Raw genomic sequence first — 19,580 nt, 5'->3', positions numbered from 1 at the left:
TAAAATTAATTAAAGTCCACGTTACATCATATTACAGAGAACTTGTTTAAGAATGTTGGCATTCTAAAGACTGCCATATTGGAAAATCTGTAGTGCCAAATAAGTAAAAATTGTAATACATTGCAACAGTATTATATATTTTAAGATTCACATTCAAGGCAAGTCTAAGAGAAATTTTTAATTTACCCTTTGTACACACATTTAATTCTTTAATTTTCATAGTGAAAGCAAGTCTTATTATATTAACTTCTGCATTCATCATCCATTTCATTTATAATATTGTATTGTATAAAAGTTTGTGTTGTGTTTTTTTTTTTTTTTTTGTGTGTGTGTATATGTGTTTTGTGCGAGTAATTACCTAAGTGTAGTTACAGGACGAGAGCTACGCTTATAGTGTCCCGCCTTCCCAGTACTCTTTGTCATATAACACTTTGAAACTACTAACGGTTTTGGCCTCCACCACCTTCTCACTTAACTTATTCCAACCATCTACCACTGGTTGTAAAAGAAAATTTTCTAATTTTTTTTGGCACCTTTGTTTCTTTAGCTTGAATCTGTGACCTCTTGTTCTTGAAGTTGCTAGTTTCAGGAGTTCCTCTGTCAATTTGGTCAATGCCTGTTATTATTTAGTGGTGATCATATCACCTTTCTCTTTTATCTCCTAACTTTAGCATATTTAATGCCTCTAGCATATCTTCAAAACTCTTCTTTTTCAGTTTGGAAGCCATTTTGTAGCATGCCTTTGCAGCTTTTCCAGTTTATTGATGTGCTACTTGAGATATGGGCACCATTTAACTGCTGTATATTACAATTTTGGTGTCAGAAAAGTCATGAACAGTGTCTTTAGCATCATCCGTGTAATTAAAAGTGATTCTGAAGTTAGAAAGCGATGCATATGCTCCTCTCATAATGTCTTGTATATGTTCCTCAGGTGACAGTCTACTATCCAAAACCACCTTTAGATCTTTTTCTTTGTTAGAGTTCTTTAAGTCCTTTCCACATAATTTGTAGGTTGTGTGTGGTCTATTTTACCCGATTCATAACATGGCAATTATTCACAATGAATTCCATTTGCCACATGATGCTCCAAGCACTTATTTTATCTACATCAATTTGAAGGGCATGAAAATCATTTAGATCTTTTATCTTTCCTAGTAGCTTAGCATCATCAGCAGACATGTTCATATAATTCTGTATTCCTTCTGTTAGATCATTTTATCTACCAGGAAACTACTTGTAATTACCTAAGTAATTACTTAAGTGTAGCTACAGGATGAGAGCCACGCTCCTGGTGTCCCGTCTTCCCAGTACTTTGTTGTTTAACGTTTTAAAACTACCGACGGTTTTGGCCTCCACCACCTTCGCACTTAATTTGTTCCAACCGTCTACCACTACTTTGTGTATGTGTGTGCGCATGTGTGCATACACATATATACATATATTTGTGTATGTATGCACAAAATCACTTATACATAATGTATGTCATGAATCAGTATATCTAATTTATTAAAATAAAATGCAATATATCTGCAATATTTCAAATCTTTTACAAATACTGTATTACCTAGATGCAACAGCTCCTCCTGCCACAAGCTAGTAAACATCAATCCTAATGTAGGAGACTTATATTTACGAGGTCTATACAGTAATGTATTTATCAAATGTATTTATAGATCACTTTCAACTATATACAATATTTATCACTATCAATTCATTTTAGTAAAATAATAACTTTTCTAAAATAAGACATGGCACCTAAGAGCATGCTTGCTGGATAGTATATTGGAAACCTTCAGAGTTCTGAACAAGCTTAAAGTCATGATTCCATTGACTAGGCAGTATGACCAGCTTGCCTCAATACATCCTTATTAGGTATAACCAATTAATATTACCACTTGCATATTAAGATTAATATACTTAGTTTTAACAATTTTGAAGAAATTAGTGAAGGTTCTTGTTGTGTAGGTCCAAGATTCTGTGTCCCGCCACATACACACGGGCTATGTTACGATCGTCACCGGTATATATAAACTTCTGAATTTTATCTTCTATTGTATCCTGAAAACAACCATTTATTTTGCTGTATTATAATATAAAAACTAACATTGAATTTAATGAAACACCAATTTCTGGGCGCGAGCCCCAGTTGTTCTGTGAAGCTATCATACTGATATGGGTACCAACTACTAGGTCGCATCATCCACAGAGTTCCATAGGCCTACTGGGTACCAGTGCCAGAACCTGGCCCCCCCCCCCTCACAGAGGACCATGGAGCAGTGACATTTATGCATTTATTTATACCACCACCAGGGAAGGCAACCAGAAACGCAGCAAGTGAAAAAAAAACCTACTGGCTTCAACTTCAACTGTTTACATGGTTAGGGAAGTTCTTTTGGCTGGTTTGGAGGCTCAACGGTTTTTGAGGTTTGAGGTTTTGAGAATTACTACTTTCGAATCCAACAATAGTTTATTTTGACTAGCTGACTTTCTGGTTGCCTTTTCCTGTAAGGTGGCAAAAATAAATGTCACCTCTCCCTGTGCCTCTGAGATGTCTGGACTCTGGGTCTGGTCCCCGGTAGGCCTCTAAAACTATACAGCTGAGGAGACCCAGTAGATGGTAACAATCTCAGCATATAGCTTCAGGGAGTGACAATGGGCTCCCCCCAGAAATCCAATATAATGATAGGTATACCTCATTGTGATTAAGCTTCTTTTTATGGAATTTTGCTATGTAACTTATAAAATAGGAAATGATTTTTAAATAATATGCTAAATTTGTATCTGTAGAAACTTTAATCTACACTGTAATTTATGGAGGGTCGGGGAAGTGAACGTAACAATGCACAATTTGTCATTTGTTCTTGCATATCTTGTTTACTGCAATGGTTTCCTGTGATCATCTTTTTTAACATTCTTACTTCTTTAAAAATAAACCAAGATGATAACTTTCATTAGATATATCTATGGGACCAGTAAAAATAATTGGCTTAGAAAATATACTTTCAATTTGTGAAATGCTTCCTTTATTATGCCTAGAGCATCTTTTGCTTGGCAGGATATATATGGGATGGTTCTGAACAGATGTACTTGAGGCCAGGTAAGGTGCTGCCATCTGGTGATGATGCAGTGATTGGCTGACAGGTGATCAGAGTTCATATAGGCAGTCACAAGTGTTTTGTTGCTAGGAATTTGAAATATTTGAGTTTACGAACAGACAGAGCTCCTGTTTGTTTTACCTGAATATATTCCATCTCCCAAGCACGTTATTGATGCTTAATGAAACTTCAGAGGCTGTAATGAAGGGCATTACAGCCTCTGTGACACCAGTGTGTTATTTTACCAAACTGTACTCGAGATCCCTCTGGGTGATTTGAAAAGTTATACGTTTGGGAGAAGCAGAATGAACATGTTCACAATTAAACTTTTCACAAGCTTAAAGTATGTTTTCTTTCATACAAAATACTGTATATATAGACAGACAATAACTAAACATTATCTGTATATTACCTTACTGAAGATATCAACGGCTGATCCAGGTGCAGATACGTCAATGAGCAAAGCATCAAACTCCTTGTCAATTTCAAAATTTCCAATGCGGTCCTCCATGTTTAATACTGAAAATTTTGACAACAACAATCAGAAAATAACTCTTATACAAAATAATGTTTAAACAGAACAGCCTCAAAAATACTGGCCCAATCTGATAGCACCAGTGTATTGCGTGTTGACATGTACTGATCCTGAGAATACATGCAGCACAGTTCATTGTCATTCTTGCGCAAACAAATGGAAAAAAAAAAATTCAATATTCAATAATGACAGTTAAAAATGAGAATGTCAATACATCATTCATACTCCATAATTACCTTATTATATGCTGCTTTAGTTCTGAATATGTTAACTGGCTTTGGTGACTTTACACATCTGTAGTGAATTTCCATTTATATTTTAAACTACAATATTTGTTTATACTGTATCGTTATTAATTCCAACATAAGTGCTACTTCCATTAGAACAACCCTCTGTACAGCATATATTAATCTTACCTACCTACCTGCTGAAGATTCCAGGGATCAAGGTCCCCAAAGCCCAGTTGCTGGTCTGATTCCCCAGGTTGTTTGATATGTCTGCTTGCAGCCTGATTCATGAGTCACTTTGATTTGATTAGATATCATTTGAAGGTGCTTGGCGAGTTCTCTTTTTGAACACTGTGAGAGGTCGGCCAGTTATGCCCCATATGTGTAGGGGCAATGTATGTATGTTACTTGTATCAGATGCATCATCACTGAACCCAGAAAATGATTCATCTATGTATCATCTATAAAAATTGGAGATGACAAGGATGGCGCTCAAGAGCTACAACTGGATACGCTCGCTGTATCGTCCTCATCTTAGCTGTATCACTTGCATCTGACCTTTGTGTTAGGTGTTTATTGCGCCTAGCTTGATCAATATCATGACCCTTATATTCTTCAAAAATAAGGTCTGAATTTCACTGACAGAGCGATCTTTCAACACCGCGTTGGACAGGTGTTTGGGAGCCAGAGGCACATGCGCCACCCATGGTTGCTAACACTCAGTACTAACCCAGCCAGCAGCCCTAGGGCATTCTGGTAATTTTTTCCAAGATGACTGCCTCTCACTGGAGGTCCCAAGAGTACATTTCGTACACAACCTACCGCGCACACATTTTAAATGGGTATGAATTATTCAAAAGGTATTTTCTCGGTTGGCGCAGTTTCCCCACAGACCGAGTTTTTTCGGTTGGCGCAGCACAGTGGTTAATATCTTAATATCAATGAAGGAATATCTCAGTACTCTCTACACATAGCAAAATAATTCCATTTATCAATTAACGGTATCCTATCTTCCTAGCAACTTTCAGTTACTGCTAATGAGAGAGAACATGCAATATATCAACCGTAACATTCAACCTAAAAAAAAAATGGTTACCTTTGGCTCCTCCCAGAGTTGCCATACGAAATGCTTCTTTGAAGGTAAGCCGCTGGTAATCTTGATCACGATCCAATGCTAGTACATTGGAAACCTGGAGTGCTTGACGAAGAGCATCTAACACAGAGGAACTATATCCACCAGAACAGTCTGTGGATATGAGAGAAATTTAGATTAGTCTTACATACCTTACCATGTATTACTGTAGGACTTTGAGCAAATAAAACCCTACTGTTTGAGCAGTCTTTCGATTGCTGCCCTTACCAAGGCCAGAGTTCATCCAGGACACTATGCTAGTAAACTAGTAAACTTTCTGCTTGCACTGACAAGGAACTTTGAAATGGTCTTACCACATAGTTTAATGGAGGGAAAGACTGTGTAAAGTATCTCATTTCATCACCAAGCAACTGCATGCATTCATACAAAAGACTAGAGAAACCATTCAACTTTTCCCTGCATGAATGTATGTATGTATGTATGCATGCATGCATGAATGTATGTATGTATGCATGCATATATGAATGTATGCATGCATGCATGTATTTATGTATGTAAGCTGGCTCACTTTTACGTTCAACCACCCACATCTTTACCGACAGAGCTTCCACTTTTATGTGCATATTCTGGCTGAATTGAGTATTCTCCAATGTCTAGCAGCAGTTTGATTTGTTTCTGACCAGATCAGTGCTCAATGTTAACCTGTCAGACTGATCCTTATCCTATCCAGAGAGCAGTAGGATCTTGCCTAAAGAAGCAATCTTGTGTACAGCTCAGATAATAAATTTCATAAACTCTGGTTAGATTTTTAGGTATTTTCTTGCTCTTATATTATTCCCAATGCATTATAGTCTATTGAAAACTACTCGACTATCGTCTTTAACTTACCAGTACCAAGGCCAACCTTAAGGCCATGATTCAGGAGACGACGTATGTCACAAAGGCCAGATCGTATAGATATATTAGAATTTGGACAATGGGCGATGCCAACCCCTCGTTCACGAAGTGTGTAGATCTCTTCATCTGCTAACCATATACAGTGAGCCATTACAGACTGTAGGCAAAAATTAAAAAGATTCCTTATGATTTTAGAATATATTACAGCACTGCCAAGAAAAGTTCATAAAATTTCATTAGGAACTACAGAGAATTGGAGCTCTCATAAAAAAATCTTTACACTAAATACATATTTACATATTACAAATAAATAGTATACCTAAAATGATACAAATACATAATGAAACTAAATCCAGATATTATTTTTTTTTTAAATGACAACCTCAAAAATTTACAGTACTGTACATATTTAAACTGCAGTACTTGGGTAGTACATATTTACTGCTTATATTTAGTAAATTCATCAACTGATGTTTGAATTTCTAAACAAAACTAGAGAATACTTGTACTAGTAACCTCACTCGTGATCCTTTACGTATTCATAGCCAATCATGAACTAAACAACCAGCAATGAATGTAATGAAATGCCTCTTTCTGGTAAAGCCCCAATGGCTCCTTGGAGCTATCTCACTGAAATTGCTCCTATCTACTAGGCCACATCAGTTGCGAGAATTATGTTTGGCCTACTGGAGACCAGAGCCAGAACCTGGCCCCCTCTCATAAAGGCAGAGAGCAAGTGACATTTTGCCACCCCCATTGGGAAAGAATCCAGAAAGTCAGCAAAGCATTACTAAGATATGAAATAACCAAAACATTTAGAACTAGGGAGCCTAGAATCCCAGCCCTCCACCAACATTTCCAAGTCAGTTCTGGAGCAGATGAAGTTTCATAACCACCAACCAACTACCTGGAAGAGAGTGAGTCAAGGAACCCATGGGGCTCTACCAGAAAGAGAGGTTTCACTGCATTAAAAAGCTAGTTTTCTTGAGGAGCTCCTTGGTGGCCCCCTGAAGCTGACTAACCATGAAAAATAAAAACAAGGCATTCATGAGGGAGGAGGAGAGATGGCAGGTACTAAGGTGAAGTCAACACAAGGCTGGGGGAACATGGCCCAAAGCAACACAGAAACAACTAGGCCCAGGGACATGGACTAAATATCGAGCCGCCAAGACTCTGATAGACTGCCAAAACCCACAAGTCTGAATACCAACCTAGTAAAAGTTAGTAAACAATGCTGCTAGTGCAGCATATCTGTAAACATCACGGGCACAAGGACAGACTGCAGGATGGTTAGACAACCAGAGAAATGTGAATCTTGGAAAAGGGGATCAAGGTAACAATAGCAACCAATAAGGCAACCACCGAGGTAAAATTGGGGGCATGAAAGTAGTGGCAAAGAGCCATTACTGAACACAACAAATGACACATCCCCAGATGAACCAACTAATCATTAATCACCAAATTGGTAGGCTCCCTCTGGAAGCCTGCCAATTTGTTCTTTGTCAGAATAGAAGGAAATGGCTGCTGATGAAGAACATGCCTAACAGGGTCAAGAGGGCAAAACTCTCATCTCAGGAAAAGTGCACACAACTCTCCAGCCTGACATTCGGAGGTAAGAGCCAGCAGACACCACCTTGACAAAGATATCCCTGACTCAAGAGGAAGCTGGAAACCAAGAAGAGAGAAAAGGGAGGGCATGCTTGAGCAACCAGGACAGCTCAAGAGGAACATGAGCAGGTCACATGTGAAAAAATGCCTAAGGCTGCTTGTGGAATGGTGCTGAGGAGGTAATGATGCAGACTGCCTGCAACAGTGGCTCTGCCAATGCTGAATGACAAAGAGGCAACAGTATCAGGCACGAGATGTCAAATAAGAAACAACCACAACAAAATGTTATTGATAATATTTTTGTAGTGGCAGGTGGGGAAGTACAGGTCAAAAGGTTTCACACATGAGCTAATGGTGTCCACCCAGATTTGGGTTTTACGGTGGAATCTAGCCCTAAGGAGCTACACTTCCTCAACACCTGTGTACACCTGGATGGAACTGGGACATCTGCCAGTTCACCTAATTGATCACCACAGAGTGACCAATTAGGGATGCAAGGGCCCAACTGACCAAAGACAATTAAACAGAGTAATCAAGTCCTCATAGTACACCATGTGCAGTCAATCTGGGGCACACATGTTTCCCAGCATCATGGACTACTACTACCTCCACTGCCAAAATGATGCCTCCCTTCCCCTACAGAGCTGGCCAAGCTACACTCCCAGTAGAAGAATTCACTGCCTCTGAATGTTAACTGGACTAATACAAGCAGTCAAAGATTACCAAGCTTTTATGAAACTGCAGTCAGCTTCCCACCATCATTATCAGTTATCTCCAGCTTCTTGGCTGACTTGGCCTGTATTACATTTTCACTTTCTTTAAACTTTCACGGAACATCACTATTTGATTTTGTCAATGTGTGTATAATTATGGACGAGGTGTGGGAAAAGGAGGGTTAAATACCAGACATTTGTTTCTCATAAGCTCTCAAAAAGGGTAATTTGCAGTTGGCTCATTCATGACAGTTTAGGAAACACTGAACCATATTTGCTTGGACCATAAGTTTAAACAATTTAGTTTGCTTTAAACACTGCAATTATAGATATGAAACCACTTACCTTCTCACTGAGTAGTCTCATGCTGTCATATACATCGGTGTAAGACTTGGCCCATGGAAAAAGTTCTTTAACCCAATTACACTCGGGCTGGGTTTCACACAAGTGACTCTGAATATGACAGCCATATTTGTTTGCAAGTTGCCCTAATGATGCCAGCTGATCCTCTGGACAGGTGGGAGCAAACCGAGGAGTGACAATTGGTTGTACTAGTGGAGACTGTAAAGATACCACATATCAATCAGTAAAGTTTAACACTAGGAAAATCAAAATACTACATCCAGCTTACCAATATTTCTATTCATTATGCTGCTTCTTTCAATCAACAAATATCTCAGAGCATCCCTTACACAATCATTAGTTCTGTGAAAATTCAACAACTGAATTTATTTAAAGTAATCACAGCTAATTTTTACAAAATTCTTAGATTTGCATAATTTGCTTGGAGGGTTTCTTAAGTAGCTTCCCAGAGCTTATGCATTGGTATAACCAAGCCTTAGAAGTCACACCAGGCCTCTGAGACCCACCCTGACCTACCAAGAGCGAGGACCAGTATTTGAAAACATGCTAAAGTAGAAACATACTAAAACTGAGAGAAAACATCAGAAATTTAGATGAAACAAAACAAGCAGCTGCTTGAAATAACAGAAATAATCCCTGAGGCAGACAAGGTAACTGATCATTACCCTTGAGAGTTGGATTCTAGTCCTTACTTCCAGTAGGCTCAGGTGGGTCTCCGAGTCCTGATGTGATTCCTGAAGGCTTGGCAACCAGTGTTATAACTTAATTTTTGTAATTTAAAAAATATGCAATGGGATAGAATCGTTGTATACATTCTAGGTTAATTTGGAAATCTTCTAGCATGAAATAATACAGATAAATGAAGTTAAAATATGTTACACTAAATTGCTTAAACTATATCTCAGTGAATGAAATAGCTTTGAGTACACTTCTGAAAGAACTAAAATACATTTAACCTTAACTGACCAACCTTACCTGAATACTCCTAATGTAACGGATAAACTCTTCTGTATCTCTGATAGACTCCTGCACACTCAGCTCACGGTAATATTCAGGACAGTTGCGCATCATATTCACCTTACCAATGAGAGCACGCTGTCCCTTGTCGTGTACTACATCGGCTAAAATTTTGGAACCCTCAAGGTGAATAGTTCCGAAGTATGCAGCAGTTGTTGTTCCATTACGTAACAATCGTTCCTTAATTAAACAAAATTAAGAAAGGTCAACATTTACTTACATTTTAGAAAATCAATGATTGATCATTCACATTTACCGAGTATTATTATACATTGTAGTTTATTTTACGTGCAAGAAGGAGCATAGAGTGTAATGAAACTTCCATTGCTTGGTATGCTCTCATAAATCTTACATTATATCCACTTTACTTAATCTACATGCAGACTTCTGGCCCCATCTATTCCGGTCTTAGTTTTCCAAACCATGACTATTATTGCACAAGCATTAAAAATCCCGGCCTTTTCTTTCCCTGAATTGACTACTCTTAAGTTAAATGAAAAAATTCCTGTTGAAATAATCCCACATCTCGAGGTATTTAAGCTCATCTACCACTTCTGGACCTTCTTCATTCACATTTATTTCACTCACAAAATTTCAATCTCTACCACAATTATTTTTCCACCTGCATTTTTAACAATCTTCTCTTACACACTTCAATACACTTTTAATTTGCTCTACCAAAGAAACTTGTATGCACTGTATTGTACATAAGGATATAGTGAATGCAATACTGTATGTGCCTATGAATAGTGTACAGAAAATATGTCAGAAAATTTATCAGATTAAAAGCATGCAATACTCACCACTACTTTGCTATAAACCTCTCTGGCAAAGAGGGTGTCAGAGAAGTTGGCTTCAGTTGGGAAAGTGTACGTCTGCAACCATTCAAGCAGCGGCAAATCCATAGCTACACCATTGTTGGGGAACTGCGATGCATGGATGTGCGTGTCTATCATTCCTGGCATCATAAATTGACTGTTGTGGGGAGAAAGATGCATACTAATTCCAGATACTGTAAACAATACAGCCAACTGGTGCATTCATTCTTAATTTGTAATGAAATTTCATCACTGATATAAGAGCAACACATTCCTCCAAATAATAATGAAAAGTTAATCTCCTTGTAGAATATATCATAACAAGAGTAAAGTTGTTGATAAAGTAATGCTTGGCCATGGACTAGTGATCTACGAAAATAGGCATCTTCAAGGTTGTTAATGTGTTGAAAGTTCATTCACAAAAAAATTAAGAATTATATTTTTAAGCAAGTTAATCAAACAATGTGTGTATTTAGCAAGCTCTAGCAAACTTTCTCAGTCATACAACCTTATTAAAAATTGATGAATGCTATTAATATATTTCACAAGTATTTTATGCCAAGTCAATAAAGAAATTAAACCTCTGCATTTGCGAGTGAAGAGTCTGTTACACTCACCTTGGAGTCATATAGTGAATATTAGAGTCTGTGAAGCCATACTCTGCCTTTAGATGATCCAGCTCCTCCAAACTCTCCATAAACTCAATCTGTAAAAGAAATGAATGATTGCCAAAGCACTGGAAATGCAGAATGGACATTCCACTTCAAGATTAAAAGTAATTCCCAATATAACTAAAAACCACTAAGTGGTATGATATTGTACAATTAAGAGAGGTATCACTGACTTCCTACATCATCGTATCTCAAATACAAAACATTTATGAAATGGGTTACAGATTGTACCAGACCCACTGAGACTTGTACAGGCCTACCAGGAGGAATATAATACGCATAATACTAGGGATCCTGGTGTTGGCTAGGGTGCTGCAAGCAAGTGAAGGTGGCCAGCTGGGAAACTAGTAGTTAGGGAGAAAGAAGCCTGTAACATATTTAAACTCATTGAGGTTTCCCTTTGCCAGCTTCTTACCTTCACCAGAGTGTAACCCACAACAATTATCTAACTCCCCAGGTGACTACTACTAGGTGAACAGAGGCATCAAGTGGAAAGAGACATGCCCAACCATATCTGTCCAGCCTTGGGATCAAACCAGGGACCCTTAATAGTGAGCCAACAATGTAGACCACTGCATTGTCAAGGCACTACTTGGCAGTCCCCCCTGTGTGGCTGGATCAAATCAGTCTCTAGTGCGTTCCTAGCATAAGGCTAGGCAATTTTGAAATACTGTACAGTAATCCCACTGTGCTGGTGCAAAATGTGACCTTGCCCAATGGAACATTAAGTGAGCTTGCTTAAGAGAGCAGCCAAGGGACAGTTCATAAATTATCACATCTTTTGTAAAGTCCTCAATGATATTTCTCCTACTTATTGTGACTTCTTTTCATACTCATAGAATCCCTCCTCTTTCAACAGCTTCACACCTAACCTCATCCTGCCCTCCATGGTTTATATTCCCACTAGTCCCTGTCATTATTTTGGAAAATACAACAGAATTTCCCTTACTACTGTGGTATTTACTGCAGGTACTTTCATCTAAATTCTTGAATCTACTATTACTTAATATATGAAAGTTTTTCGTTTACTTTCAATCCTCACATTTATTCTCCAAGTATATTTATGACTTTTTTAGGTCCTATTAAGGTGTTTGGCAAAAACATTCTGTTTTCTGCAAAATTATACAAAAATTCTCTCTAAAATGTCAGCCACTTTCTCATTTCCCACTCTTGCATTAATGTAACTCTGCACAGTGTGTTCTTATCTACTCCTTTCATTGTGTATGTTCTTATTTATAAAAGTGCATGCACACAAACACAAACAGCAGAGGCGAAGATAGAAGAAAATAGGAGATACGATCTCTACATACAAAATAATGTAGTAACAGAAATCGACAAAATTGATGAAGAAGGATTGTTGAGACTTGGAAGTTCCTGAATAAGAGATCATAGATTAAAGCTAACTAAACAAAGCTGCTGAGAAAATATTAGAAAATTCACTTTTTCAAACAGAGTGGTAGGCAGCTGGAACATGTTTAGTGAGGTGGTGGTTTAAGGTCAAAACTGTCAGTAGTTTGAAAGCATTATATGACAAAGATTGCTGGGAAGACAGGACACCACGAGTGTAGCTCTCATCCTGTAACGACACTTGGATAATTACAGATAGGTAATTACATACTGTACATACATTTGGGTAAACTGTACTTGATCATCACTATCTTGCATTCTAGGAATTGGGACTGAGAACAAATAAACAGGTCACTCCCATCTTACCTTTGTGTTGAGAACTCCCATAACCATATCAGTAAGAATGACCATAGGACTGTCTTCTGTGGAATGGACGAAGGTACCAACAAACACTTCCATGTCGGATCTTGCTCTCTGCAATTATAATATCCAGTTCAGAGGTCATTATTAGCTTTTCACTTGTATTAGGCACAGGTAACATTATACAAGCAAGATCTTGCCTTAACTAGTTTCATACCAATGAAGAATTGGTACTGTATTTTACAAAAGAATTTTTCTCATCGCATTCAGTTGTCTATTATTGTCTGCCCTGCTTACATCAGGAAGATACCAAATAACATTTGGTATACACCAACTTATTTTGTGCAATAGATAACAACAAACTAATCACCGATCGAGTGGTTAATTATGCAATTATATACATTTGCAGATGCCCTCCTAAGTGATAAACCATGGTGGAAAATTCTTACTCTATTATTATCATTTCTTCTTTCATAAAATTATTGCATAACTCAACCCTTTTGAAAACCAATCTGTACTAAAACTCACTCACTGTAATTAGTAAGTCTTCAAGCCTAAGGCAATTATCTCCTTTAAATAACTTTTCCTTTCAAGAAATTTAGAATTTCAAATATTAAAGTACATTATAATATTAGAAAAACTATTACACTTACCAACTTAGACTGACAGTTTTCCATTATTCTATAAATTGTACTCTTGCTGATATTAGGAACTTCAGGATTAAGGGAGAGGAATCTATTTCTTGTTTCTTCTATGGTAATATCTTCCTTCTGGGACAGAATGTCCATAATCATTTGTTCGTGTTCATCCGATAATTTTTTTTTACGACCTGTTGATGTTTTTCTTTGAATTCTGTGCTCCTTTTTGAATACTTGAACAACGGATGACACAGTTGACTTGGCTAAGTGCATGAAGTCTGCTACCTCTCTAATTGTTCTATTTTCATTGAAGAAAAGACTGGAAAAGCACAAATAAACCATTATACAGTACATGGTCTTAATATATCCTCACTTATACTGTAAGACGATAATAGTTTCAATTCAATAGGTTAAATATTCAAGGTGTAATATAAAATATACAGTATATAACTGTATATGCTATGAATAAAAATAAGGCAGAGTGTGCATGAAAAACTCTCATCCAAGCAAGATAGTGTTGCAACTCTCATAAAAAAATACCACTTCCCGAAGAACTCGGCAGACTAGCCAGAATTAATGCATCCTTCATCATCAGCACCCTGGCAGTGCCATGTATGGGGGTTAGGGAGATGCTGGCTAATTTTTAAAAGTTCCAAATGACATTCACCTTCACTCAAATAACCTCTAACAAGCAATATTTGAATTTCAAAGAAAGAGCCATGTATATATAGTGCTCTGCACAGCTAACTACCAACAGCTTAAGTTGATCGCAGGGTTGTTGTTTTGTACCTATACACAGAAACAGTCTCTAGACATGTGAGTAACCATGTCAAAACAGATGCATACATGAATCACATAACTTGCCTGATAATCATCTCTCTTTCCGCAATAGAGAGTGAACGTCTTTGCCTGCTAATATCCTTGTCTGATGTAGTTTCAATGGGTCCTGTTTCCTCCATTATACTAACATTTGGCTCCAGTAAACTGTGATTGGTTGATGACTCTGGCCCAATCCCTGCCTTCTGGAAGTAAGGACTCCATAATAATACCTATAGAGAACGTAATTCCTTAATAAATATATATCTTTGCAATTTACACTGTAGTTTCCTTAGTACAGTACAAGGATAATACATGAATATGTTTTTATGAATATACACAAAATTTAATCTTAAAAAATCCCTTAGAACACCACCACTGGTACTGTATCCTTTCAGCATTTAATACATAATACTGAATACAGTACTTATGATTCTGTTGTATTTATCAGAGACTCAATACTAAAATAGCAAATATCAGACTGCAAGCACCATTGTTATAATTCCAGATGTAATCCTATACAGTATATTAAAACACCATAAATCATCTAAATTCATGAAATATTGTTTTAACAGTCAATGCATTTTGTCTTAGATCTTGTAAACCAGACATATGAAGTCACTACAAAAATTTAGGTTAAAAATTTAAATTCTTAAACTTTACAGCAGAACACGGAAGAACACTTACTCTAGGCCTGCCTCTCTTCTTTGGTCCCCAGTACCGCTCAATAGGTTCTAAATAGCGCTCAGGAGGAGGATCCATACCTATTAACCCTTTCTGAAAATTAAAAGGTGAAATGTAAGCTGTCTTGATAGCCAGGCTGTGGAGTCTTCTGCTAGGGTCAAGATACTCCGGAAGCCAGTCAACCCTACAGGGTCAGAAAATGTGTGAGGATTGGCATCTGAATTTGTAAGTGGAAAGCAATATGCTTTTCCTATATTGCCTTATGACTTCTCTTAGCTTTATTTAACTTAACAGCTCTAAACTTTATTTAATCCAAAATAGATTGACAAAATTTAAAAAATACTGTACACAAATATTTTCCCTGAAATAAATTTTGAGAAATTGTACCAAACAAGTCTGGCCCCAGGTCAAGAGTACAGTATAAATGTATAAGGACGCTTGAGACTAACTACAGGTAGGCTTTTCCACATAGTTTATAAGTAGTGTGTTGCCTATTTTCTATTCCACATTTCATAATGTGTATTTTGGGCATGAGCATTTTCTGTGTATTTTCTGTGGGGAGCCCCATCGACTTCCTGAAGCTATTATACTGATCAAGTGCCATATTTCTTTGAGTCATCAGTCGCAGAGTTCTTGTTGCCTACCGGGGACCATGAGCCAGAACCTGGTCCCCTCAGAGAGGCACAGGCAGTAATGGCCCACACATACTTTAAAGATAAAGTCCATCGTCTCTGCCATCATCGAGGGAAGGCACCCAGAGGTAGCATATCAAAATAAACCACTGCATGAATTAAATTTTTAAAACACTGCATGGTTTAACACAAAACCCCAGCCTGCAAAATGTACAAAGAACTCAAAAAAAGAAAAAGAAAAACCCAAACAAACAAAAAGAAAGCAAACAACCAAAACTTCATCAAACCAGCCCACCCGCTAGTTAGCGGCACCTCCCCCTCGTTGTGGGAAGGAGGGAGCCAGCCCAGGTCTGCTGGGCCAACTCCGGTCAGTTCTAGAATGATGTAAAACTGCTGACCGGAGGGAGGGAGGATGTCAGGGAGTCTACGGGGCTCACCCATAAACTCGTTGTTCATTACATGCAACACTGGTTTTCTGTGAGAAGCCCTGTTGGCTCCCTGATGCTAACTACCCTCAGAGAAGGACAAAAATAGAGTAACTTAGCAGGGAGGCAGAAACAACGCAGGTGTCAAGTCGAAGACAAAACTAATGGCTGTGACTGATGCCCCACAGCAACACAAGGTCACAGGGGATCAGGAACGTTAACAAGATACCTTGCAGTCAAGAACTTGTTACACCTCCAGAGCTCCTGTACCTAAATATCAGACCACGATATATTACCAAAAACCACCGATGAAGCAGTGTACTTCTGAACATCATGAGCACGACATCGACGGCGGCAACAGTGGTGGTGACGATATTGATGTTGTCATCGTCTTCATTGTTGTCGTTGTCAATATTGCTGTTGTCATTGCTTTAGGGGCAATGATGATCATAGGATCATATGTACTCTGGCAATGTGACAGAAATAGAGTAACAGGAGGGGGATCCCTATAGCCTCTACAATCTATGGACATGGCCGATGAAGCGAAATATATAGTGAAGAATCTCATATTTGGTGTCGTCATCCCTCTCACCAGCCCCATCTAGGAGAATGGGAACGCTAAGGCAGGATATTTGTAACTAATGAATGGCACACTGAAGCCCTACATTTGCACCATAAAACCAGGAGCAGCAAAGAAGGTATTCCACAGTATCCTCCTGGTTCACACTCCACAGACAGTCGGGAGAATCAACCAGCCAGGGATGATGGAGATGTGTGCAGCTAGGCAAGATTGCCCGATCCAGAGGCGGGTGAGGGCTGTGTACTGGAGTCTCGTGCTTTGCCTGGCCCATGCACCTAGGAAGGACCCCATCTTAGTGAATTGTTTGTGGAGCCATTTGGCTGTTATGGTGTTTTGTTTTCTATGAACCTTGGAAGCATTTGTAATATTTTGTTTACTTTCTGGACGTTTTCTGCGAGGGTGATCGTAACAATCTCTTGCTCCCTGTGCCTATGTAAAGGAGTCCAGGTTCTGGCTCTGGTCCCCAGTAGGCCATACAGGACTTCTATGGCTGATGCAACTTAGTAAGGTGAAGCCATCTTAGTGAGATGGCTTCAGGGAGCCACCGGGGCTGTACCAGAAAGGAGTTTCATTGCATTCTATTCTGGTTATATAACTTTAGTCATATGAGAAGTGGATTCACCATCACAGAAAACCTATGACCCAACGTCTTAAGAAAAAGTCAGAAATAACCCACAAGATCTTAAGTACAGTACGTATTATCAAAATATAATACTGAATACCAAATATATTGCAATGCAGATGAAATAATTGCTCATAGGAATGAACATTTAACACAAACAGATACACTCGCATACTAGTTTCCCAAGACTTATATGTGCTGATGTATTTTAGTTTAAATATGAAAGTAAAAAAAACTAGCAGAAGAAAAATTCAGCAATGAATGTAATGAAATGCTTCTTTCCGGTGGGTCCCTCGGCAAGTCCTTCATAGCTACAGGGAGCTGCCAAGGAGGCCCTCCCAGAAATCAAACATTAATATGAACATTAGCAAGTAGGATTATTATTTCTGTACACTGCCCTAACACTTTTCAATATTACTTGGTACCTATCTGCATCCACATCACCAATGAAATATAAATACTACTGTGTACTGTATAGCTAAATATGGATATTATTGCCAACTGTAAATCACACATACCTTTCCTCTTTCTAGTGTTCGGTAGATAGTAGTTTTTGATATGTGGCCAAATTCCGGGAAAGACTGCAAAAAGCGTGTACGAATTTCATCAACTGATATGTTGTCTCTTTCTTGTGACATTTCAAACAAATGGAATTCCTGGGCAGTTGTGAGGCGTCGCTTGCGACCTGTGGCCGTCTTCTTGTGTATTCGGTGTTCCTTCTTAAAAACTTGTACTACAGACATGACCGTTGACTGTGGCAATCCCATATAACGAGCAACCTAGAAAATTGGCAATGAATTTGCATCAGTAGATGGACTATTATTTTTGACAAACTCTAACAAATGAATAATGAAAATGAATAATGCCAGTACATCAATATACAATGACACTTAACTCAAAGAATATTACAGTCATCTTGTTACATGAGCCCCAGTAAAATGGGTCTCCATGCCAGACTTCAAGACTAGACTATTATCTATATCAGTAGTGAATGACTTTAGAATGTAAAGGAAATTTCTACTCACCATGTACTAAAGTTACAAAATTCTTAACTAAAAACATATTATATAGTACAGTACTGCTCAGCTTGCTTAACTTATAAATGCTTCCCATGATTTAAAAAACTGCACACTGAATGTAATGAAATGCCTACTCCAGGGTGCCACTGGGGCTCACACTCCAGTGGCTCCCTGGAGCTATGCCCCGAGATAGTCCCCAACTACCAGGTCGCATCAGCTGTGAAATCATTAGGCCTACCTGGGACCAGAGCCAGAACATGGCCCCTTCACAAAGGCACAGGGAACAGTGACACTTTGCCAGGAAAGGCATCCAGAAAGTCAAAGAGTCATAACAAATCACTGCTGCCACCTCCCACATTTGGAGGGAGGGGAAAGGAGCTCACCGTGGGGAAAACAACCTGAAAAAAGTATGGAACCCAGAGGAATCTGAACTCTACCAATGTAGGCCACAAACCCCTGCACCATACTGTAAGCCCAACAAAAGGGAGGAGACCAACAACCCTGCCTGGCGTGGTGAGTGCTGGTCACAAAGCCCCAACCCAGAGTTGAGTTGTCTGTGAAGAAGTTGAGTGAGGGCAGGAGAATTCACCGGGGAACTGAACCCCAAAAAGCCGTAGAGAAAGCCAGCGATGCAACAGCCGGCAAATGACCGATGGAGCCCATACCCAATGATTGCGATTGTGGCAAAAGGGACTGAACTGGAGATACCAGAACAGCCCCCGAAAGCACACCATGACCCGAAAAAAACAATGCCAGTGAAGTTCAGGCTCTTGCAGAACAATTCTAGCTACCATCGAGTTATCTGGGGAAGTGGCATGAGGTAACTACACCTAAGTCATGGGATGCTATCTAAGTGAGCTAGCTTCAGGAAGCCACCAGGGTTCTATCTAAAAGATGTGTTTCATTACATTCAATACTTGTTTCTTACACCTGAGGAGATTTACTTGACATGTTCCATCAGTATATATTAGCTATTTACCAATGCAGACAAGAAAATAAAGAATGTGACATCAATGAGGTATCTGCACTTCAATATACTGTACTACACTTAAATTCACTTGCAGTATGAGTGTAAAAATTAACATGAAATTACAAATACGTTACAAATACACGCATGCCATTAGATCACTAACCTCTCGAGATGTTTTCTTTTCATTAAATACAAGATCAATAATCATTTCTCTGTGGGAAGGGGAAAGTCTTCTACGCTGAACTTTATTCTTTTTCTTCTTTCCCATGATGTTTTCCTCCTCCTCTTCAACAGTTGTGTGGAAAAACTTAGTTGGTGCACCACTGGAGCATGCCGGAGGATTGCCATCTACTGCCACTTCAGTGGGGGCAGCCTGCACCTGAGAAGGTTCCAGGGTGGGCTCAGGCTGAGGTGCTTCAACTAGGGGCTGAGGCTCTGCAGGCTGGACAA

At 38.7% G+C, this 19,580-nt stretch overlaps 1 protein-coding gene across 4 annotated transcripts in view; it reads right to left on the bottom strand.

Annotated features, from left to right (window-relative positions):
* Nucleotides 1-1,175: 1,175 nt before the first annotated feature.
* LOC123755466 (uncharacterized) overlaps nt 1,176-19,580 on the bottom strand; it is a 29,041-nt gene continuing 10,636 nt past the window's right edge. For 2 of the 4 annotated variants that reach the window (XM_045738178.2, XM_045738179.2), the window contains exons 3-16: nt 19,294-19,572; nt 17,660-17,920; nt 14,886-14,975; nt 14,247-14,404; nt 13,398-13,701; nt 12,751-12,858; nt 10,984-11,072; nt 10,352-10,523; nt 9,507-9,728; nt 8,514-8,729; nt 5,839-6,004; nt 4,954-5,103; nt 3,508-3,614; nt 1,176-2,058 (exon numbers count right to left, since the gene is read on the bottom strand). In XM_045738178.2, coding sequence (XP_045594134.1) covers nt 1,942-2,058; nt 3,508-3,614; nt 4,954-5,103; nt 5,839-6,004; nt 8,514-8,729; nt 9,507-9,728; nt 10,352-10,523; nt 10,984-11,072; nt 12,751-12,858; nt 13,398-13,701; nt 14,247-14,404; nt 14,886-14,975; nt 17,660-17,920; nt 19,294-19,572 — 2,439 coding nt within the window. In that variant the 3' untranslated portion in view covers nt 1,176-1,941. The remainder of the gene's footprint in view (nt 2,059-3,507; nt 3,615-4,953; nt 5,104-5,838; nt 6,005-8,513; nt 8,730-9,506; nt 9,729-10,351; nt 10,524-10,983; nt 11,073-12,750; nt 12,859-13,397; nt 13,702-14,246; nt 14,405-14,885; nt 14,976-17,659; nt 17,921-19,293; nt 19,573-19,580) is intronic. The other 2 variants (XM_045738180.2, XM_069327709.1) reach the window with 1 other exon arrangement.

This window comes from Procambarus clarkii, chromosome 20 (assembly GCF_040958095.1).
Source record: "Procambarus clarkii isolate CNS0578487 chromosome 20, FALCON_Pclarkii_2.0, whole genome shotgun sequence".
Taxonomy (NCBI): domain Eukaryota; kingdom Metazoa; phylum Arthropoda; class Malacostraca; order Decapoda; family Cambaridae; genus Procambarus; species Procambarus clarkii.
The sequence above is the reverse complement of the archived record's forward strand: the minus strand, read 5'-3'. Positions and strand labels throughout refer to the sequence as shown.